This window comes from Homalodisca vitripennis, chromosome 7 (genome assembly GCF_021130785.1).
Source record: "Homalodisca vitripennis isolate AUS2020 chromosome 7, UT_GWSS_2.1, whole genome shotgun sequence".
Classification (NCBI taxonomy): Eukaryota; Metazoa; Arthropoda; class Insecta; order Hemiptera; family Cicadellidae; genus Homalodisca; species Homalodisca vitripennis.
In genome coordinates this window covers 142,452,480-142,475,930 of record NC_060213.1, presented here as the reverse complement: position 1 = coordinate 142,475,930, position 23,451 = coordinate 142,452,480, and the positions used below count along the sequence as shown (strand labels likewise).

General features: G+C 36.8%; 2 protein-coding genes across 3 annotated transcripts in view; one reads left to right on the top strand and one right to left on the bottom strand.

Annotated features, from left to right (window-relative positions):
• LOC124366445 (furin-like protease 1) overlaps window positions 1–23,451 on the bottom strand; it is a 512,427-nt gene that overhangs the window by 456,131 nt on the left and 32,845 nt on the right. The gene's annotated exons all lie outside the window — the stretch shown is intronic.
• Window positions 521–8,042, top strand: LOC124366907 (DBF4-type zinc finger-containing protein 2 homolog). The gene is made up of 2 exons (XM_046823507.1): window positions 521–688; window positions 7,128–8,042. The coding sequence occupies exons 1-2, from the start codon at window positions 521–523 to the stop codon at window positions 8,040–8,042; spliced, it is 1,083 nt and encodes a 360-aa protein (XP_046679463.1).

Here is a 23,451-nt window from a genome sequence, read left to right as displayed (position 1 = left end):
GACCGCTGAGCGATCCTGTCCTAGCAAGCAGCTAGCTCGACTTGCTAGACCTTGGTAGGTTTGGCCAGAATGTGTTACATAGCCCTTCCCGTAGCTAAAGTAAAACAAGACACCCTCTGCTATATGTCCTCACACTTAGTAGAGGACTAGAGGTGGGAGATTACTTGGTAGTGGTCCCTTTCCGCTTACTGAAGTTCACATAGCTGCCTTTAAGAACACACGCTGTCATTCGCCAAAAGAAATTAGAAGTTAGACCGAAAGTACTCCGAGATGTCTAGATATCGTACCAAGCACTCCTGTTACCTGTTTCAAATCTAAGACAGGGTTAGCATTGGTTATCTCATACTTTAACAGGTCAAAGTTTCGCCATAGAAATCTCCCAAACACATGACACCCACTTATCACCTAGGTGACAATGACACAGGCGTAAGGTGTCCTACATCGTCCAGCAATTGCTTCTGTCCCACATTCCAACAAGGACCAGGTAAAGCCTTTCCACAGTGCTACAACAATTACAATAATGTCTGATGTCACCACCAAACATTTTGTTGACAACTTTGTACCACATGTTAGGTGTATTTTTGTTGATTCGGACACAAATAATACTCCAAGCCAGGAAACCAAGAGTAGCAGACAACCATGCAGTTGCCCAGCAATTGCTTCTGTCCCACATTCCAACAAGGACCAGGTAAAGCCTTTCCACAGTGCTACAACAAGTACAATAATGTCTGATGTCACCACCAAACATTTTGTTGACAACTTTGTACCACATCTTAGGTGTATTTTTGTTGATTCGATTATAAATAGTATCTAAGCCAGAAGGCCAATAGTAGCAGACAACCATGCAGTTGAGTATTTACATTTGTATTGCAAAATATTTGAGTTTGAAAGTTAAGTACTGTCAAATTACGAAGTACCTCTTCCACTATTTTTATTTCCGTCAGTAAATTAGTTTTAGATTGCCATCCTAGAATGGGTGGACTGCAGTAGCTGCCATTATATATGTTCGCTCTACATACTACGGCCCAATCCGGGGAAGAATTTGTTCATCTGTAAAGCGTAAACTATATCGATTCATTTCCTCGCTCAGACGTATAAGCAGTCAATAATTTAGTTTTAGATTACCATCCTAGAATGGGTGGACTGCAGTAGCTGCCATTATGTTCGCTCTACATACTACGACCCAATCCGGGGAAGAATTTGTTCATCTGTAAAGCTTAAACTATATCGATTCATTTCCTCGCTCAGACGTATAAGCAGTCAGTAAATTAGTTTTAGATTACCATCCTAGAATGGGTGGACTGCAGTAGCTGCCATTATATTCGCTCTACATACTACGACCCAATCCGGGGAAGAATTTGTTCATCTGTAAAGCTTAAACTATATCGATTCATTTCCTCGCTCAGACGTATAAGCAGTCAGTAAATTAGTTTTAGATTACCATCCTAGAATGGGTGGACTGCAGTAGCTCCCATTATGTATGATAGTTCTACATACTACGGCCCAATCCGGGGAAGAATTTTTTCATCTGTAAAGCTTAAAATATACCGATTCATTTTCTCGCTCGGAATCTTCTTATCTATTGAGTGTGGCAGTGTATGTTATGTTGTCTGCTAAGTAGCTTGCCGGTTTGAAGTAGGGAATTGGAGGTTGTGGAAAGATCTTTACTAAGCCTAAAAATGAAATCTTCAGTGAACCGCATACTCAGTAAAGGACAGTTTTAAAACAGTAAAGTGGAGAGGTAGACACTACCCAGTAGTTACGAATGGTGATTTGCTGAATAATGTTGAATGGAATGCCATCTGCTAACTACAGTATATCCAACTTAATTAAATCGATATATGGCACAAATAAAAAGATAGTTTCTGCAAAAATGTTTCAATTTTTGGCGTCTCGATATGGACAAACTTAAATTTTATTTACGTTAAAAAATAGAGACCATATTAGTATTCTGAGTTGAATAATCGTTCCTTGCGTCCTATAAACAGTGGAGAGAACTCCATCTTACAAACAAAGATTGATTATAAGCCGAGTTGCGACACAGCTTGTAAACAAGTAGTGAATGGCTGTGTACGGTTTACCCTAGCTTTCATCACTTCAGTTTTTGCTCAATTTGTTCAGCGTTATTTACGTTTGAATAATCCCAGCAACTAGCAATAACATATGGGTTCGTCTTAAGTTATCTATTTATTTATTCAAAGAACGATAATGCACCTTTCCACAATTGAACCATATAGCGTAATAAAGAGCTAACAACTGTGCTTACCACATTACAATAATCCATACAAGGAGTGAGGCCGATCTATAAGGTGAACATATGGGAAATTCCTTACGGAAAATGTAAAGTAAAATTCGCAAGGCATTGTAATTTTTAAAGGAAATACAACAAGCCAACCATTGGAAGAGAGCTGATATAAAGGTATATACAGTAGTGAAGTAGATAGTTGTTCCTTATGTGATAACCCTTTGATTTTGCAAAGTACGTTTAATTGGAAATAAAAAAATGTAACATTGTTGTAAAAATAGAACTTGCAGCACTCAGAATTAAATTAATAGTAAAACAAGCTGAACATAGGTTGGGTCCTAAGTAAAGTCAAGTTCTGCCAATTTAGTTGAAATTTAATGATTAGGACTGGGATACCATCGTATGTCCTATGAATGAAGGGATGTATTGGTATATTTATTGTGGAATATTACAGAAAGTTTAGCTTTTATATATGTGTGGACTATTTAAGAGGAACCAACGACCTGAGCTATATTTAGGTCGGCCACGGCCCTTCTCGAAACGGAGAAGGTTGCTTCATCTACGAAGACGACAGCCGAAGGTTCACCTTCAATAGATCACTCTAATGACCGGTGAGGTAACTCACCAATCAGCTGTTCATTCCAATATAGATGTGCTGAAATAAGCCACATGTTCCTGAACCCCGGATAAACAATGAACTTACATTCTATATTCTTCGTTCCATTTTTATGAGAATAGTATTTCTTTCCTGTACAATCTCTTGAATACAGGTTACACAATTTAGCGAGCTTAATCGATCTAAAGAAAGTCTTTTCGTGAATGATCGAAAGTTTCCTGAACTGGTAGAGACAGCAGTGTCAAGGAACTTCGACTTCTGGCTCTTTCAGATTTGTATAAAAGAGTTAATTGTATGTTATTTAATATATATCTGAATAACTAAGATTTATGAATCAGTAGAACATATAGGTGGTATTGGACACGTGTTTCGGACCCGAAAATTTGGGGTAATAATATCGAAAACACATTTGTAAAAAGGCGTGTAAATGCATATTACGTTTTCTTTATTCTTGTAATGCTTTTTTAAGTAAGGTCTAATATTTTATCGATTTTTGAACAATTGATTGTTCGACAAATCGGTTTGACCGTCTTAGATCCAATTAATTAAGAATGGTTGCCGTGTAAATATTAGAAGGACTAAAAAACCAAAATTCCCGTTTTCAAAAATATGGAATTCGAGCACAACTAGCATTTCAAATTGCAGCCCCACCTAGAGCCCAGTAAAAAGGCCAAAAATGGGGCTCATATTGTAGTTTTAATTTGAAAAACTTAATTTTTTCAACTCAGGGCCAAAAGGAATTAAATAACATTCATCCAAATCACACGAAGGTCAAATATTGTTCGTACGGTTTTCTTTACATCCAACACTAAACACAAAAATGGAACAACAAAATCTAAAATAATACTCCCTTTTTTATTTCCGGTCTGTTTGAACAATGACCAATTGTTATTTGTAAATAACGCTGAATTCAATTTTTCCCCTCATATTTCATGGCTTCTCTTCACAGTAAGATACTTATAAAACTTATAGTACTCTATTAAAATTACAAAGAAGTAAAGTCCCAAAATAGTACCAGTACTTAGCAGATGAGTGCGTATATCGGAACTGTAAAACGTGCAGAGATCCACATTCAGTCTACATGCAGGTAATGGGGTTATATTATATCGGATTTGCATCGTTGTTAGAATCAAAGCGAGAGTAAAATCCAATAACGAAATTACACCTCGTCCCATCACTAACCTTTATCGACAGGTTTGTAATGTTACAGAGACATTGAAAATGAACCTGTCAACGTGTGTGAATAAGGTTACACTCGTTCGCTTTTAATATACTATCGTGAGGAAATGTATTGTTTGTATTCACATTAAACTTATCACGCTTACCACTACGTCCCGTGTCCTAAACTCATAATTTAGAAGAATCAAATAACTTCTACCACGGATCAGAAGGGACGATTCACTCAGAGCCACTATTACTAGATGTTACCCGCGCTTTCACGTACATTTTCATGCAGTATAATTTGAAATTGATAAGTAACGTTATTTTTAATTTTAACTATGTACTCCTGAAACGAGCTATGGTTATAGTAAAATAATTTCCAGTTCAGGACTATTTCTTAAGCATTATGGAATGCAGTCGAGAGCCAATTCACATTGCAGAGCACACATCCTAGATTCTGTGCAATCTATAAGTTTCCTTTAAAACATATATTTTCCCTTCCTTATAAACCACGTGTCACGTATAAGGCTTAGCTGGGATTGCATGTAAACTTCAAGTCTATACCTCATTTTATTCTGATAGGTTATAAGTTAAAATTTAATTTGATGGTACTTATTTATTCTACGATGTTTTCATTACTATCATAGATACTCGTAAATCATAAAATCATAAAATACTCTCATAAAATCAATGTAAATATGTTCACTAACGCTCAGTCAAACCCTGTGTAGTGACATGAACAATCAACGTACTCAGTGTTACATTTTTATATAAAAATGAAAGTACATGCAAATTTTCAAGTCTATGGTCAGTTTGTTCCCGTGATTTCGTGTAGATAGACCGACAATTTCGCTAATGCTCTGACAATCATCAGCCAAAAATACGAGGGGACTAAAACCTACCATTTTCAAATAAATGACAGTCTTCAGGTCTTGATACGGTTACTTGGCGCTAATGTAACAGTTGTTACGCATCTGACGATTGTTTTATAGTGTGTCAAGCTAAAAAATATAACATTAGATCAAAAATTTCATTTAATAATATTAATTCTTCTACCCCCCCCCTTTCACCTGTACAATGCAGCGCAGCTCACGATAAGTGTCTTTCTTTCGGGAAATTATCCATTTCTAACTTTAAAAGCCTCGAAGGAAGAAATCTTGACACGGGGATCACAACTGTTTCTGGAACGAACTCTTACTAAACGTCGAAGTATGTAGTTTGTTTCTGAGAGGTAATTAATTTCTGCTGAAAGTGGAAAAAACATCAGTACGGCAGAGCTGAGTCAGAGAGAGAAATATTTTCTTAGAGCACACGTAAGGCAGTGTAACGTTTTCTTGCTATGTTTAACAACATTTGTTATTACATTACATTATCAAAATATTTAAGATTACATTATAAAATGGTATTAACCAACAAATCAAGTTCTTTTCAAATTCACATGGTTGTAATCTTAAGTAAATTACAATGGTGCGATTGCCTTTAGGCTTTAACACTATTTTTTTAAACCAGAACCAAAGCTCTTTAACATAACAATCCTTAAAACAAGAATAGAAGATTTGTAACCAATGAAATTTGAAAATTGGTAAAAGAATGTATAATTTGACCTAATAGAATACAGCTATGGATAAAGATAGGAATTATTTCCACTACGTAGTGGATAGCACGTTGCTTAATAAATTATGACAAAGAATTGCAATTCAGATTTTTTGAATTGAAATTAAATTAAGAATTTTATACATTTGAATGAAATGTATTCAAAGAATCAATCGAATGAATTTCAGTCATATTTTAAACGCAAGCAGTGAAATATTGATATTTTTATTTGTAACAGTTTTCCGTGGAAGTGATTTCAAGACGGATTATTTAATACTTTAAATCCAAATATTTCCTCTTGGAGGGTTTTCCTTATTTCTCTCTTCCGGCAAAGTATTTTAATAGGTTGTGACTGGAAAATTGCATTATAATATGACAATTTTTCCCCAACCAAAACTTAACAGAATTAGGAAGACGCATTAAGAATTGCAGTACGGGGTGGATAGTACTCATAAAAAGCTACGAGGATGAACAGGACTTGAGCCTAAGCTTAATATCTCTAACTCTGACCAGAACGAAGTCCGATGCTTTTGACCGCGCGACCACCAGCTCCGCCAAAGGCACAGCCACCTTTGTTCCCTAATGCATTACATCGTTACAATTACAACTAAAAAAACAAAACTGTTAAAAACAATAGTTAAATAAAACATAAGCTATTTTCAATAAGATTTCCTTAACGATATTACTTTATATTTTAAAAGTAATATTTCCAAGTCGTATATAACATATATACAATATCTGAAATCCTAATTCAAATACGTGTCAGTGAGTTTAAAATTTAAAGTCAGAAAATAAAGCTAGGAATATTACTGTTACCAATATGGCAACCTTAAAACAAAACAATTTTTCAAATTAAATTGCTGTATTGGATTATTGTAGATATCTTTCGTATATTCTTATCACTACATGTTCAGCGTAAAAGCTGTTAACCGTTATCACATACAAACCAATTTGTGACAGCGGATCTTGATAATAATATCATCACTGACATCATTTCCTCTCAACATTATGGCTTTGTAACAACTACAGCTGATATGCAACGTTGCCGCGAAATTTTAACCAAATCGGTTAGAGTTTCAGATCGCTTTAGAATTAAATTAGAAAAAGTAACGAAGCGCATCGTGAATTTAAACCGTAGAATTTTTACGATGTTTTAAAAGTCTTGCATTTATTTTTTTTAATGGAAACTGTGTTGTGGCTACGGCCCATTCTTCTGCTAACAGGTTAAGCTCCGTAGTATTACCTCAGACAGTATTTGGCCGAGTTGTTCTGCACCCGCCAAACTCCTTCTGTTACAGGTGTGTTCTGTTTTATATTGCGTGTTGTGTTATATTAATGTAATAGTCGGTGTTTTCAATGTGTAATTATCAGTGAATTATTTGTTGAAGGATAGATTTTCGGGTTTGGGAATCCCGTTATTTTAGTAATATACTGGTTCCGGTTTCCTAGTCTCTTTTGTCGCTAGGACTAGCGTCAAGAAGGCTGTAAGGGTCCCTGTGCCCTGCACTCCAGGATCTGTGCCCCCCTGCACTCCAGGTCACTGTGCCCCCCTGCACTCCGGGTCCCTGTGCCCCCCTGCACTCCGGGTCCCTGTGCCCCCTTGCACTCCGGGTCCCTGTGCCCCCCTGCACTCCGGGTCCCTGTGCCCCCCTGCACTCCGGGTCCCTGTGCCCCCTTCACTCCGGGTCCCTGTGCCCCCCTGCACTCCAGGCTCCTGTGACCCCCGGCACTCCGGATCCCTGTGTTCCCCTGCACTCCGGGTTCTTGTGCCACCCTGCACTCCGGGTTCCTGTGTCCCCCTGCACTCTGGGTCCCTGTGCCCTGCACTCCAGGTCCCTGTGCCCCCCTGCACTCCGGGTCCCTGTGCCCCCCTGCACTCCGGGTCCCTGTGCCCCCCTGCACCCCGGGTCCCTGTTCCCCCTGCACCCCGGGCCCTTGTGTCCCCCTGCACTCCAGGTCCCTGTGCCCCCCTGCACTCCGGGTCCCTGTGCCCCCTGCACTCCGGGTCCCTGTGCCCCCTGCACTCCGGGTTCTTGTGCCACCCCTGCACTCCGGGCCCCTGTGCCCCCTGCACTCCGGGTTCTTGTGCCACCCTGCACTCCGGGTTCCTGTGTCCCCCTGCACTCTGGGTCCCTGTGCCCCCTGCACTCCAGGCTCCTGTGCCCCCCTCCACTCAAGATCCCTGTGTCCCCCTGCACTCCGGGTTCTTGTGACCCCCCCTGCACTCCGGGTCCCTGTGCCTCCCTGCACTCTGGGTTCTTGTGCCCCCCCTTCACTCCGGATTCCTGTGTCCCCCCGCACTCCGGGTTCTTGTGTCCCCCTGCACTCCGGGTTCTTGTGCCCCCGCCTGCACTCCTGGTCCCTGTGCCCCCCTGCACTCCGGGTCCTTGTACCCCCCCTGGACTCCAGGCCTCGGCCACCACCTAACAAACTTGTACCTCCTTAGGGCTGGATTTCCACTGCCATAGACGCGCTAAGCTGGAAATCAAAGCCAAGGTTGTTCATAATGTTTAGTCATTTTAATTAATATCTTTTGCAAACGTATCTACGAGGAGTGTAGTCTAGTTGGTACCAAATAAACAGAAAGTAGCTATTGAGCCTAGACCTATGTGAAGTTATTATTATATTTGTAAGTTGTATCCTATATGTTCTTTGTTGATTGCTTAAGGTAGGAAAGTAGGGTTACCAATCCTTTAGTTTACTACTACCAAAACCGTATAATATTTTATATTTGTAGTATAAGTGCAGGTTCAGACCTAAGTGTTTTATTTATTTGTGCGTCTTATGTCGTATTAATGTTGTCACTTGTTTTTATCTCTATTCCAAAAGAGGCAAATTTAGTTTGAAAAATAAAATGAATGATAAAATTCCTTTTTGACCTAATAGTTACATTCTTGCCTCTTGGCACGGAAGGGGTTATTGTCCGTAATTAATATTATCCATGTTCTGATTGGCTAGTTCATTGGCCTTTGGATACACAAAAGTATTTACATTTAAGTTTTTCACCAGCTAGTTACCGTACACGTTTTGTGTGTTTCTACTAATGAATTAAGTTATTACCTTTTGTCTATTTTGTAATATGTTGTAACTGGTTAATTCTTTGCCTTTGAATCTAGAAAACTGTGTTAGACTTTTTACTTTAACGTCAAATTTGTTTTTAACGTAATGTATATTTTGGATTTTGGCTGTATTAACTTTGCGTTATGACAATAAGTTTAAGACGAGTTAATGTCTGTTCTACATCAATTTAAAGTTGCAATGGAGCACTGTTTTTATACTGCTATGGATATTTATTTGTGCAAATATAAAAGTGTAGCCATGTAAAACTAATAATTCATTACATTTTAGGTTTTCTTTCAAATAAAACTTTTGTTGTCCCGCCATCAAAATTAGTTACTAAAAAAATGGGGTTTTATATATTTTAATTTTGGGCCTTCCCAAAACAACCCAACATCTTTTACCCTTTGGGTCTACTGAACTACTATTTGGGGAGAGAGAGAAAGAGAGAGTGGGGGAGGGTTTCAAAATGAGCCATGAACTGAACTACAACAAATAGAAACTTCCATCCCGTTTTTGCCAAAAACGATTTTTCGTAGAATTGAAATCATTACTTAAACAATTCTATTAAATTTGCTATTGAGGATAGATGAGGAATGAAAGATAAGTATATAAGATATAAGAATCTTGACGGTATTTGGAATTTTAACCCTTTCTTATAATAATTTTGTTTATTTCAGGACAGTTGTTTCTCAATAAATCAAACACACTTAATTATGGCCTTTTATAGAATTACAGTTAACAGTTATTTTCAGAATGAGGTTTTGTTTAGATTATTCAGGTAAGAAGTTTTTGGTAGGTTGTTTCAGAATATTCAGTATTGCCTTATAGTTTTATAAAAGCAACGTCCCAGTAGGAAACAAATCATTCAAAATTGAATCACTATTAATGCAATTGGTGGAAAGACTTAGTGAAAAGATAATATGAAACAGCATTGTTCGTCGTTTAATTTAATCTCAAAGCTTGTATTGCAATATTACAACAGCGAACAACCCAGTGTGAAAGGTTGTATATTTTCTATTTGTACGCCGCTGCTGCGATGGGAATACCCCGGCTACCCGTTGAAAGCATTGGACCTAACACGATTTCCATTTATATGAGTGCTAGAAGAGTTTTATTTAAACATTACCGTTCTGTAGAACGTTCCTGGAATTAAGTAGTTTCCTGTTCCTGCTTCCTTCCGCCCACAAATGCGTTTTGTTTTTTAACGACGTTTTTAGTGTTTGAAATAGTGTCTTCGGTTGTCTCGTTACGGATGGGTTAGCTCACAGATAAGCCAGTCGCTGCTATTAGAGTCAGGTTGTCTCGTTACGGATGGGTTAGCTCACAGATAAGCCAGTCGCTGCTATTAGAGTCAGGTTGTCTCGTTACGGATGGGTTAGCTCACAGATAAGCCAGTCGCTGCTATTAGTCAGGTTGTCTCGTTACGGATGGGTTAGCTCACAGATAAGCCAGTCGCTGCTATTAGAGTCAGGTTGTCTCATTACGGATGGGTTAGCTCACAGATAAGCCAGTCGCTGCTATTAGAGTCAGGTTGTCTCGTTACGGATGGGTTAGCTCACAGATAAGCCAGTCGCTGCTATGAGAGTCAGGTTGTCTCGTTACGGAGGGGTTAGCTCACAGATAAGCCAGTCGCTGCTATTAGAGTCAAGGCTTAAGGTTGATCAACTTTGAACTTAATGGACTGATTTCGCTTGGAGGCGGCCTATTCGTTTGCATAGGCGAGCTTCCATGAGTAATTTCCAAGTGGTGCTACTATGAGTAAGGCCTTCGAGGAATACTTTAATTACCGGAACCCTGATACCTCGTTTTACTAACTACGAAGATAGCTGCCAGTAGCTTTTACAGATTTCTACATAAATGCCGATTAGATTGCAGATTTTGTAATCTATCTACTGCAATCACAACAACGACAAAGTAACTACGTTTTATAAATATTAAAACAATATTTTCCACATTATTAAATGAGAAGAATCAAATAATTTATTTCTAAAATGCTAGCAAGGTTTTGATCATTTTTACACTAATGAAGCTCACATAACTGTACTTAATTGATGATAAAATAAAACCATGTATCATATTTTAAGAAAGCTTAGGTTTGAAGCAGTTTATGACATTTGCTAGTCTCTAGCATTGTAATAAAAAATTATGAATGTCAGATTTTCTTTTTGTTTTTTTTTCCAAAAATGAGAATTTCCAACTTTAAGTCGATTTAATTATTTTTTTTAAGATTCAGACCCATTAAAAATTATTCATACTTTAATGTGGAACACAGCGGTTGTTATTGCTAAGTTATAGAAATATGTCTAGATTTCATACTTGATGTTTAAAATTATAAAAAAACTAAAATAATTTTTCTCTGGGTCTGTGTGAGTAATAAAAACTTCAGTATTTGAGTTACATTTATGTTGTATTATTATTACCCTCAAGATATGTTAACACTAGCTGGTGGCCACCCTGTATATAACAGTGATTTATTCCAATCTTCGAGACCGTGCATTCGATAATAAACAAAGAATCGTTAAATTCATGAAACCTGCAAACGTCAAAATAAACTTCACATAAAGTTCTGTATCGATGTTTCAAGACGATGAAATCGTTAATAGATAACGGATCGTCAATCGCAATCACACTAATCACATAAGTGAAGCCGTGACCTTGGCCGGTTGATCCTTCTACAAGCTCAAGTGACAGATGAACTAGTCAATATAACATCGCTTTCTAGGTTACAGACGATTTTATGGGTTTAGCTTTCCGTTTGTAATGTATATTGTTTGAGCACATAAAGGATATTTCAAACAAGAATATTTCTATAGTGGTAAAGTATTATGAGAGTTTTATAGCAGGAACATTTGCCAAGAGACGGCTGCCTGAAGAGCGAAAAGATTGCTTACAAAATAAACTTACATTGCTAAAATAAGGCTGGATGGTAAATTATATCATACAAAATTAAATACTGCTGCTTACAAAGAATTTTCACAATATTATTGTATTGTTTTCTATTTAAACCCAAGCAATAGGGTTGTTATAAGGTCCTCGCCAGGTTTAATGACTGTAGCCTAAGGTCCTATCCGGGCTTAATAACTGTAGCTTAAGGTCCTATCCAGGCTTAATGATTGTAGCCTAACGTGCTAGCTAGGCTTAATTACTGTAGCCTAAGGTCCTACTCAGACTTAATGACTGTAACCTAAGGTCCTAGTCAGGCTTAATGAATGTAGCCTAAGGCCCTACTCATACTTAATGACTATAACCTAAGTTCCTATCCAGGCTTAATGACTGTGGCCTAAGTTCCTACTGAGACTTAATGACTATAACCTTATTTCCTATCAAGGCTTAATGGCTGTAGCCTAAGTTCCTATCCAGGCTTAATGGCTGTAGTCAGGTGTAATGGCTTTATGGACTGAAGGTATCAGTTGCTATAATACCGATAAGATCATTTATTCAGTAGCTCAGTGGCGAATAGTCAACAACTGTACATCTTACAATGTGCACTACAGTTTCTTACAGTAGGAAGCGCTAATGCTAAACTAGTAGATAATTTAACTCAATAAAGTCATTAATTTAGTCGTATTTATTTTCTGTCATTTTGGCTATGAAGTAAAATTGTACTTGAAGAACAATTTTGTACAATTCAGTAAGGTGGAGGGAGGCAACTAATTGAGAAAAATCGAGAATCTATTAAAAGTTGTAATCACATATTATGTTTATTTGTATTAATCGTTTTAAAATTAATTCTGTATACAAAAACATTACTTTAAAAACGGATAACATCTGTACAATAGTACCCAGTAACACAATCGCAAGAGATTCTGTTAAGGTGTCTGGCGCAGGGAAAAAGTGAAACTCGGCACTTTTTATGCGCCAATTCCATCAGAGATCGCCCCTCGATCCCTTTAGGGTCTAATTTATTCATGTATCACTTTCAAGAGAATTTTCTTTTTTACATCTGCCGCATCATCTAAATATTCATCGCCTCCTGAAAGTATACTATCTGCCATGAAAAGCTGTTTTAACAACTCTCGATATTTTCCGGTAATGAAGTTAATTTCTTCAGTGTTACTTCAAGAACAGTGCAACATAGAACAGCTTATCTTAGGAAGATTTTATTTTTATAGTATACACGATATTTGCATGAGGTATTACATATTCGTACTAAAGGGAAACGTTCATATACCATCAAGAAACATGAACCTCCGTTTCATTGTATATAAATAAATATGAACATATTTTTTATGTCTTGTGGACACTATAACTGCCCCAATGATGAACGAAACTTGGCAACGTTTATTAGCCACCTCGGTACGCCTTAGCGGCGTTTAAACTTAAATAATAAACAACAGTTAATTATGGATATACGGAAAATAAAAATGTATTCTAGAATGCTTATATAACATTTTCTTCGACTTTTTGTATTAAGATAAGAAAAATACTTTTTTTCGAGACATCGATTATATGGAAATTCCATAAAAAATGAATTGTTATATTAATATTTCCGTTCTTTCAAACAACTTACCTACTTCTTCCAACTGAGTTTAGAAGTACTATTTATATTATAGTTTTAATTCGAATCTTTAAGGGGTACACTAGATTTTAGTACTTCAATAGTGACAAACTTATCATATATGGTGTTAAAAATAAAATAAATTTATAATTACGGTAATCTATATATAAATATTCAATGTTATTTTATGTAAATAATAGAGGTTTGTGCTTCTGAGCTATTATTGAAGACAGTTCAATAAGATTGGCTGTGGTGACCTTTGTAGATACGTGCGGGAAAACCCATAAATATTATGTTTCCTACCAACAGGTTTAAAAGTCGTTAGGTTATCTAAGTAAAGTGGACTTGAACAGTTGACTGCACAAAACGCTTTTTGGTTAAAGAGCATTTACGAAGAAGGTAATGAAATTTCATGGCGAAAATGGGAACTGTTATTGCTTCATAACAAAGTTCACTATCTTCTAACAAATTTTGAACGCAACCTGATACTAACTTAGAAACTAGTTATTCCAGCATATATAGTACGAAGATAAAGAAAAATGGTGTCATTATGCACTTAACTGTGCTTTTAGCTCCGTGCAATGGGGGAGACTTCACTTCCCTTAATATCCTCATTGCTAACTAATCTTCAGGTGGAATAATTTCATTTGGATCAAATGACTTTTCTAATCATTCCATTATTTTTAAAGGCGAAATACAACATACAGTTTCATCTTACAAGGTAAAAAGTGTTACATTACAATGATCAGACACTGGTTCTCTCGAAATGTCTTGAAACATATTATTAACTCCTTCTTGGTCACATAAATATACGTAACCTGTCTTAAGAGTGTTTTGTAATTACGGTGTACAGGATATTTCAAATTTTCCATGAAAAAGTGGAAACCAGGAATATGTGTTGATATTATAAAAGTGTAAACGTATTATGGTAGCGGAAGGTTTTGCACTAAGAAGTAACAAAATAATTAATTAAAGTAATTTGTTTTTTTGTGTGATTTAATCCCAATAGGAAAGTGTTAAAATCCAATAATTAATCCTCCGGCTTAATTAGACGCGTTTGTCATCCATTTCAATGGATGATAACTTCCAACTTAGAGTAAGTAGTTAAAAGAAAATAGAATAGGGAAAATTATAACTAGATTTAAACATTTTAAAATTACCTATAATCAAATCATTCCATAAGGAGAAACACAATGTTTCAGAATAACTAAGCTTTTCTGGAGGTCCATTTAAGGCGCGACAGCCTGCGTTGTAACGCGTAACATTGTAATATGTTACTTAAATTAACTTTTGGTAACATACAGAGTAATCCAGAAGTCAATAGCTACCCTTGTCATTTGTAGACGGTTAAACCAATTAAATCAAAATTTTAGAATCTTTGTAGGTTTATAAGACCTACTTTTTGGCGGATGGCTTCTCTTGGGGACGCATCTCAACTCAAAATTTTCAAATACGCCTACCAACACAATTTGATTCGCCAAAGAGTGAGTCCCATTAACCTACAAAGAGCCCTGATTTCTTAATTGCTCAAACCTTCTAGAATTGACAGGGGCCACTGACTTTCGGATGACCCTGTATATCACTATGGGAGCTATATATGTAAAATAGTTATCTTATTTTAAACTCAATTTAATAACAAATTAATATTGATAACATATTTTACTGTAAATTGTTAATTGTCAATTTAACACTAACGTTTGTTAAATTAGTTAAACTTTTATTTTTTTATTACTTACATGTTTTCTAACTGTTTATAACTAATTTATAACTATTTTTTGTATTATTTGTAGTTATAAGATGTGTGTGAAGTGTCAACCAGATAGACGGTAGAAATGATCACTGTATTTAGTGCGTAATATTTTTTCCTTTCTTCGGACTAAATAAATACTAATTTACTTTAGAGCGCTAAAGCTCATTTCGTATTAAGGTTAGCGAGGGTAAAATTTCCTTTTTGTTCATTATATAAATAAAGCACTCTTTTTTCTTTCTTAATTTATAGTCCACATCATATAGTGAATAAAAATATTGCCAGAGTGTAAACCAATATTATCAAAGGACTAATAAGAATCTGTGCCAAATTCTGTAGATTCCCATTTTTAGCAAGGTTAATTTGTTAGCTCTCCGAGTATAAAATACAATGTAATCCCCGAGATATATGCCATTCTTCAAATATAAACTCTCTTTTTCATATTTGCTCCCATTTCATCCCACTGTAGGCCTCAGGGACTGCCATTTATCAATAAGGCTTGTGCGCGACAGGGCCGGTGTTAGTTATGGACGCCTGGCCCTGAGGGCTCGCTCCCTCTGCCCTGGTCTACACCAGACCCTCCGATATTGTGATAAATAGCTTCCACAACGGAAAACGTGCCCTTACTGTTGTAACCTTCCATTCTACTGTTTGTAAAATACAGCTGGTATGCTGTAATACTAAATATTACAATTCTGTGATAAAAGGTTGCCAAAATGGAAAACGTGCCCTTACTGTACCTTCCATTCTACTGTTGTTTGTAAAATACAGCTGGTATGGTGTTAATACTAAATATTACCGTCTGAAAAAAATTTATGGAATGCTAACATTGCTTGTTCTTAAAGTCCGGCTCTTGACCGCATTGCAACAATCATTATAAAACAATAATACTAATACATAATATTATATTAGTATTAATTCTCAACGTATCTTACAGAAGCAATAGAATTTTCTGCGTTATTGTTGAATGCAAACAAGTTTTAGTACATTTTAACACACGTTTTCAGTACCATACATAATTTTAAACTTTTTGAAACAACATTAAATCAAATTTAAAATTCTTGAAAGTTTAAAATTGATAATCCATCTCTGTGAAGTTACTTCCTCCCTTGGAATTCAGGAAATACTCACTGTTGTAATCCTATAAGGACTAACCAACGATTCAAACTTCAAATCAAGAGGATATTCAGGATGGATGTATGTGGCCGTCTCCTGCTGGGACTCAATGGTCCAGCGCCATGAGGATGGATAACGGGTACTACCTCAGTCATGCCAACATAAAGAAAGAGACGCCTTTTCTGTTTCAGATTCTACTAGTCACAGGAAGCATGGGGGGGGAGCATTCCTCTACTACTCACTCACCCGGAATCGTTGGTATCCCGTCGTACTTTATAGCAGCATCTTACCTGAAACATCAAATAAAATTCAAAGTTACTTTTCTTGTTCACAAACATCAAAGCGATATATGTAATAAAACTACATTCTTATAGTCAATTTCGTCTAAGTAAATTAATATTTTTTTCAACGCGTTAGCCATATTTGCGAAAATTAACGCATCCAAATACATGTTAAATGTGTTAACTTCAACAGTAAATCTAACACAATCTTGAAACAGGTGCCGTTTGACACTGGGTGTCACGCCTGGCAGGGTTGCACATTTACTCTGTTTACAATACTTGAAACAGGTGCAGTTTGACACTGTGTCACGCCTACCAGGGTTGCACATCCACTCTCTTTACGATGTTGAAACAGGTGCCGTTTGACACTGTGTCACGCCTGGTAGAGTTGCACATCTACTCTGTTTACGATACTTGAAACAAGTGCCGTTTGACAATGTGTGTCACGCCTGGCAGGGTTGCACATCTACTCTGTTTACGATACTTGAAACAGGTGCCGTTTGACACTGTGTCATGCCTGGTAGAGTTGCACACCTACTCTGTTTACGATACTTGAAACAGGTGCCGTTTGACACTTTGTGTCACGCCTGGCAGGGTTGCACATCTACTCTGTTTACAATACTTGAAACAGGTGCAGTTTGACACTGTGTCACACCTACCAGGGTTGCACATCCACTCTGTTTACGATGTTGAAACAAGTGCCGTTTGACACTGTGTCACGCCTGGTAGAGTTGCACATCTACTCTGTTTACGATACTTGAAACAGGTGCCGTTTGACACAGGGTGTCACGCCTGGCAGGGTTACACATCTACTCTGTTGACGATAGTTGAAACAGGTGCCATTTGACACTGTGTGTCACATCTAGCAGGGTTACACATCTACTCTGTTTACGATAGTTGAAACAGGTGCCGTTTGACACTGTGTCACGCCTGGTAGAGTTGCACATCTACTCTGTTTACGATACTTGAAACAGGTGCCGTTTGACTCAGGGTGTCACGCCTGGCAGGGTTACACATCTACTCTGTTTACGATAGTTGAAACAGGTGCCATTTGACACTGTGTGTCACATCTAGCAGGGTTACACATCTACTCTGTTTACGATAGTTGAAACAGGTGCCGTTTGACACTGTGTCACGCCTGGTAGAATTGCACATCTACTCTGTTTACGATACTTGAAACAGGTGCCGTATGACACAGGGTGTCACGCCTGGCAGAGTTACACATCTACTCTGTTTACGATACTTGAAACACGTGCCGTTTGACACTGTGTGTCACATCTAGCAGGGTTGCACATCTGCTCTGTTTACGATATCTTCTAGGCCTTTATAATCTTAGGCTACCTAACCGAGAGGCCTCTGAAGGCTTTTACTAGAGAGCTTCTATGGATTGAGCTTATGCATGAAAAAGCAACCGAGAAATTGCAGCAGGGTTTTTTTGCATAGACTACTAGTAATTGATATACTAGCTTGAAGTATTGTAGGCCGAGCTTAAGACACTGGAAATGCTTTACAACTTACTGAGGTTATTCCATTCTATTACAAATAAATAATCCATCCGGAATTTCCTTATTAAAATGTCATTTCCAGTAAATGACTTCAGAGTGTGCGCTGAATTTGCTTTCCCTTTTGACGCCACACTCTAAAGATCAAACAATGACACTAGGACAGTTATCTGAACTTTCTGTTAGTCCTTTTAAGAGTTGGCTCCCGCCCAAAGCAAGCCTCGGGAATTTTACTTACTTGTGATGGTAAGCTTGTGTGTCCAACTTTCAATTGCAATGTTAATTAGCTCTGAATTATTTTTACAATAATTAATTATGCTAACCGTGCGTTTTAAGGAAAATGGGTCCAAAACAATTTGCAAATTTGTATTGAATCCCCCCCCTCCCCACAAACCTGAGACCTCTGGGTAGGAGAGCCGCAGCGGTGAAGGATTGAATATTCGTTCAATTCAACCGACTTTGACTCCCTACAAGTAGGACGGGAAGTCAGCAATTTCCCAACTCAAAATTCTGGACGCCCTGTAGCTAATGCTTCGTGGCCAAAAATTTCTCAATTTATTGCTTCGATAGATTTTTTTTTTTAGAAGGCATTCCCAATCAGAATTATGCAGTTCCCTCAGGCGTGCAAGAATTGCCTTTTGACAAGAATAAATACATAAAGAATAACGCGGCATTTAATGTCCATATTTTATATCCTCCGGCGGCTTGTCACGTGTGGAGTCTGACGTGAATGTCAAACTCAGCACCAAGAGTATGGCGGTCATATTAAACGCTATTCTGTCACTTTCGTTGCCCAAACTTTTTCACACACCATTTCTTAGTATATAATTCGGTTGAGTACGAACAAGAAGACAGGTCTTAAACTTCTAGTGTACATTTTTTTACAGTGTTTTAATAAATAACTAATAAACAACATGATGAACGGTAAACTACAAACTCATGTCTTCTATGTGGATGGCTACTACGAGTTGAGTTTAATTAAAAAGCATTCGTAATGTGAACCAGAATCTTTTCATAGCGTACGTTGCTCACTTCAAGCTAGTTTACTTTACACAACCCATATTTCTGTTTGCTATTAATTCACTGAAATGTTAACGAATCTTGATTTGTTTTTTAAAAAAAATTTTTTTTATTTATGTTGTGATAAACTTATACAGCAATATTACGTAATGTAACCTTATTTTATCAGTAACATCCACCTTGTACTCTCTCCCTTATTCGGTTTGATAAGATCCTCGCACAAGCCAGTGGCCCATGAGGACGGGCAAAATAAGGCTTAAAGGGGGAACGGTCTCTACTTACAAATATAATTTAACCAATTACTCAAGTTAATAATATTATAGTAGTTTTAACATTTGCACAGCGCAATAAAATCTATAAATGTTATAATATAAACATACTTAAACCCCCATCGACAGTCAAATCTGGACTGTAAAGATTGTTTATGATTTATTTGCTTTTAATATACTATTTGTTACTAAAATGTTACTGAAAAATGGTAAAGTTACGATGTTGTTACTCTTAAGAAATATTTCTCTATTGAATTTACAATTTTTAAATATATTTTCCTTTATCCTTATTAATAGTCTACAATCTTCCCTTGAAAGGCCTTTTTAATTAGTAATTGTTTTATAACTTTACACAAATATATTATGAATCTATAAGTAAAGATAAGATCTGAAGCCCAAAGGAGACGTTTGTTTCGTTTGAATGCTTTTTGTCCGTAATGTTGTTTGAACTGGGGCAATTAAATTTATTGCAGAGCAGTTGGATGGACTGGGTGAGGTCAGTTCTGGGAAACTCCCGAGCTATATTTATGGCCATAGACGCGGTGTTGCCCTTGAGAGTTTTAGTCTATCCTCCTTCGCAAGAGCAATAAGGATTACGAGCCAAGTTTCTGTATGTATAGTCAAAGTAATCTATAAACCATGCAACGGATTAATCTGATGTTGAATGATACAGTTTGGGGATTAATCTGTCTCACTTCCAAGATGTAATCCAGCTTAAATTACGCATTCTTTGGTCACAAATCACCAGATTAAAAGCGTGTTTATAAAATATTACTTAAATATAGAATTTTGTTCTCCTTAATGCCAAAATCTATTTCCAGTAGTAAAGAAATATGAGCTTATACTCGTACATATTTTTCTAATATGGAACTTTATATTTTAACTTAGTTGCTTCTTATCTTTTATAATTTTAATATTTCCTAGTATTTTCTGCATACACGACTAATTTAACTGCTATGTCGAAATTTGCTAACATTGTACAGTATTTATTGATTGTTTAAGAAATTAACTAAATTTGAGAAGACACCTTATGTTTTGTTTTAATAGCTATTCAATAAATTTATTGAACTATTGTTGGATAGTGTCAAACCGAACGGCAAATAGTTTGTTTTACTTTACGTGCATTATATGTGTACATGACGTTACGAACAACAAACAAGATAAATAGTGGAAAAAATCTGAAAAGAGGAATCCGTATTTAAATATAATGAATGAAATATTAATAAAATAACAGACGTTACCGTGAAATAGTCATGACAGATCATTTGTCGTAGCGTAATAGTTTTACGTTGTTGCAATCCTTCGTGTTAAAAAGATTTAACATTTATTCTTACAGCAATTTTATTATAAGGCACAGTTCATACTCATCCTATACCACCACTCTATTCTGAAAGTGCAATAAAGTTCTCTACTGTAAAATATAATTTCTCAAAATTAGAACTATTTGAACTAGTCGCTGGAGCTCATAGGTCTCCCTAACTTAATAACTGTCCACGACCACACCTAGCCTCACTGTGGCAGGAGCGTACCAAAAGAAAAGTACTTAATAAATAAAAGCTGTAATGACCAAATACATGTGCCTATAGCCCTCCACACGCTATCGGATATGTTGGCCGAGCATGTCGGATGGAGCGCCTCCATGTGGTCATTGTGTGACCTCTATGTAAATTGCTCGACAGATTTGGTGGGTCGGACGCTGAGATCGACGACTGCGGTACGAGAGGCCTTTCAACGGCAGTAAACAATGAAGGAGCTATTGAGCTTTATCGGGAACAACACGCGTTACGGAACGTTACAAGCCATAACAAACACACGAGTGAGGACAGCAACACTGGCCTGCACGAATTACACGGTTTCCAATCATGATGTGCTTATCAGATGTACCGACCAGGGTGACAAGAAGACCGGCTTTAGGAGGACAAGTCCTTCCTGCTTTTGAAAATTATCTAAACTGTCCGGCTTTTTGGCGAACGCTTAAATATTCAAAAATAGTAGGTTTACGTTAAAATATTCTTCTGATTTTCGAGGTCCCGAGATAGGCCTTGAAACGCTATTGCAGCACACAGGTTCTGCGCCAATAGCGCCATGGCAAGTGAACTGCTGTTAGATCCAGTTGTATGTTGAGTGTTGTCTATAGTGACACTGACTCACTGTTGTTTCTATCCTCTCAGCTGCACTGGCACTACTACCTCCATGTGAACTGCTGTTAGATCCAGTTGTATGTTGAGTGTTGTCTATAGTGACACTGACTCACTGTTGTTTCTATCCTCTCAGCTGCACTGGCACTACTACCTCCATGTGAACTGCTGTTAGATCCAGTTGTATGTTGAGTGTTGTCTATAGTGACACTGACTCACTGTTGTTTCTATCCTCTCAGCTGCACTGGCACTACTACCCCTTGTTTTTCTATTTATGTATTATGAGTGGTAGGACAATTTTGTTATAATATATTTTTATGTTATAGTGATAATTTACGTTATATTTATGTTAGTATAGCTTATTAATAATGTAATTAGTCAATGCAATGAATTAATTCCAATTATATCACAAAACGTTTTAATATAATTAAAAAACATTGAGTTCAAATCAGTTATAGTTTTAAAGAGAAAAATACAATCTTATGCCACATACAAAATAATAGCCTCAAGCAATACTTTAATCCATCAATATACACTTTAATAATACAAAATCCTTTTATCTTTTAATTTATGTCAAAACAAATCGAATTTGAGATTTTATATTTGCATTAAAAGGAATACAGTACTACTGTAATTTATAATGTTCCTGTTTTTAATAATGTACAAATAAATGTTTCAGCATGGGTTGAAAGAATGATCAATACTGTCCTCCATTTTCACTCCAAAAGTCCAAATTTTATAAGAATTTGCGTCTGGTCACTCTGTTCCCGATACAAAATTGCCCGACCCAAATCAGTCAAGAGACGGCTGCAGTGGTAGCCATCTTCATCTTGGGTCGTCTATGGCTGTTTCTTTACTACATAATCTTTGATATTTCCTTGCTCGCTCCGATAAGGTTTGAATCGCTTGAATGTGGTTAGTTAAGTAGTGGGTTCTAGCTAATAAACGTGTAATGTTATGGTACGAGAGCATAACTCTGTTGTTTCACATAAAATATTGTTTGCATAAAATGCTTCTCCCACAGCATTCACTTAGCTGCATCAAAGCTTGCTTGAATTTACCTGAAAGTAGAAAAGACTGATTATAACACTTAGGGTCTTACTTCACTAGAACTTATGGCACGCAGATGCAAATAAGGGTATTTTGAGAGGTTTTTTTTATGTTGAGATCCATAAAAAAGTTTGTTTTCAGACAAATCTCGTTGGTTATCTGTTGAAGTTCTAAATTCCTACTTATTAAATGTTGCAGAGGATCCTTCACTTATGTAACCGATAAGTTAAGCACAAATTAACTTGTATCCTATAGCTTATCTATGTAGATAAAAATGAATAGCTTTAATGGTTGATTTCAGGATGAGTATTCTCTTTAACATCCTTTAAAGCCAGAAGTAGAAGAGATAATGAAAGATTATGTTCAAACTTCTTCAATATTAGCTATGTCAGGAATACTCGTTTTGATCAGAATAATCCCAGGAACATTTTACAGTTAGAGGATGTATATTTATAAGGTGCAAGTTTTGAAACCGACATCAAAATAAAAAGTGATCCAAACTCTACTCTACTCAGTCTCTTGAAATATTTTTCAAGTCATGTTTGCATTTTTATATTGAACTGGTTAGCCAAATAAAACAGAGGTTTGATTTTAAGAATCCAATTTTAAAGATAGCGAAAGCTCAGGACTTGAAATTAAAAGTTTATCCCCAGTATTGAACAGATTTCCTATGCTAAAAGGTTGTCTCGATCTAGACTCTAAAAGGAGGTCAAGACTCAGAATGGAAATGCCATACACTGCTTGATCGTAAAGGGCAGGAATTTGATGCATCAAAACTAGCCAAAAAATACTGGGAAAAGAGTTTTCAATTTAGAATACATTAGGGCAGCCGATGTTTCCTAATTTGAAATACGTTATAAAACTGTAATTTCATGGTATTTTAACGATATTGAAGAGTATAAGAGAGTAATTTAAAGTTTATGGCAGGTCAAATGCTAGGAACCTGATTGGCGACACTGGTTCCGAGTCCCGCATCCATTGTATCGGCTGGCACTGTTTGTGTAGTGACATGTTGGTGTTTGTGTGTGAAGGAGGTGGGTGCGTCTGGCCGCGAATGCCAGTTGACAGGTGATAAGGAAATGTCCAACCGCTTTGCCTCCTATACAACAGGTGTGGACTTGGCTATGATATAATGCCCCTAGCTCCGCCTCCATT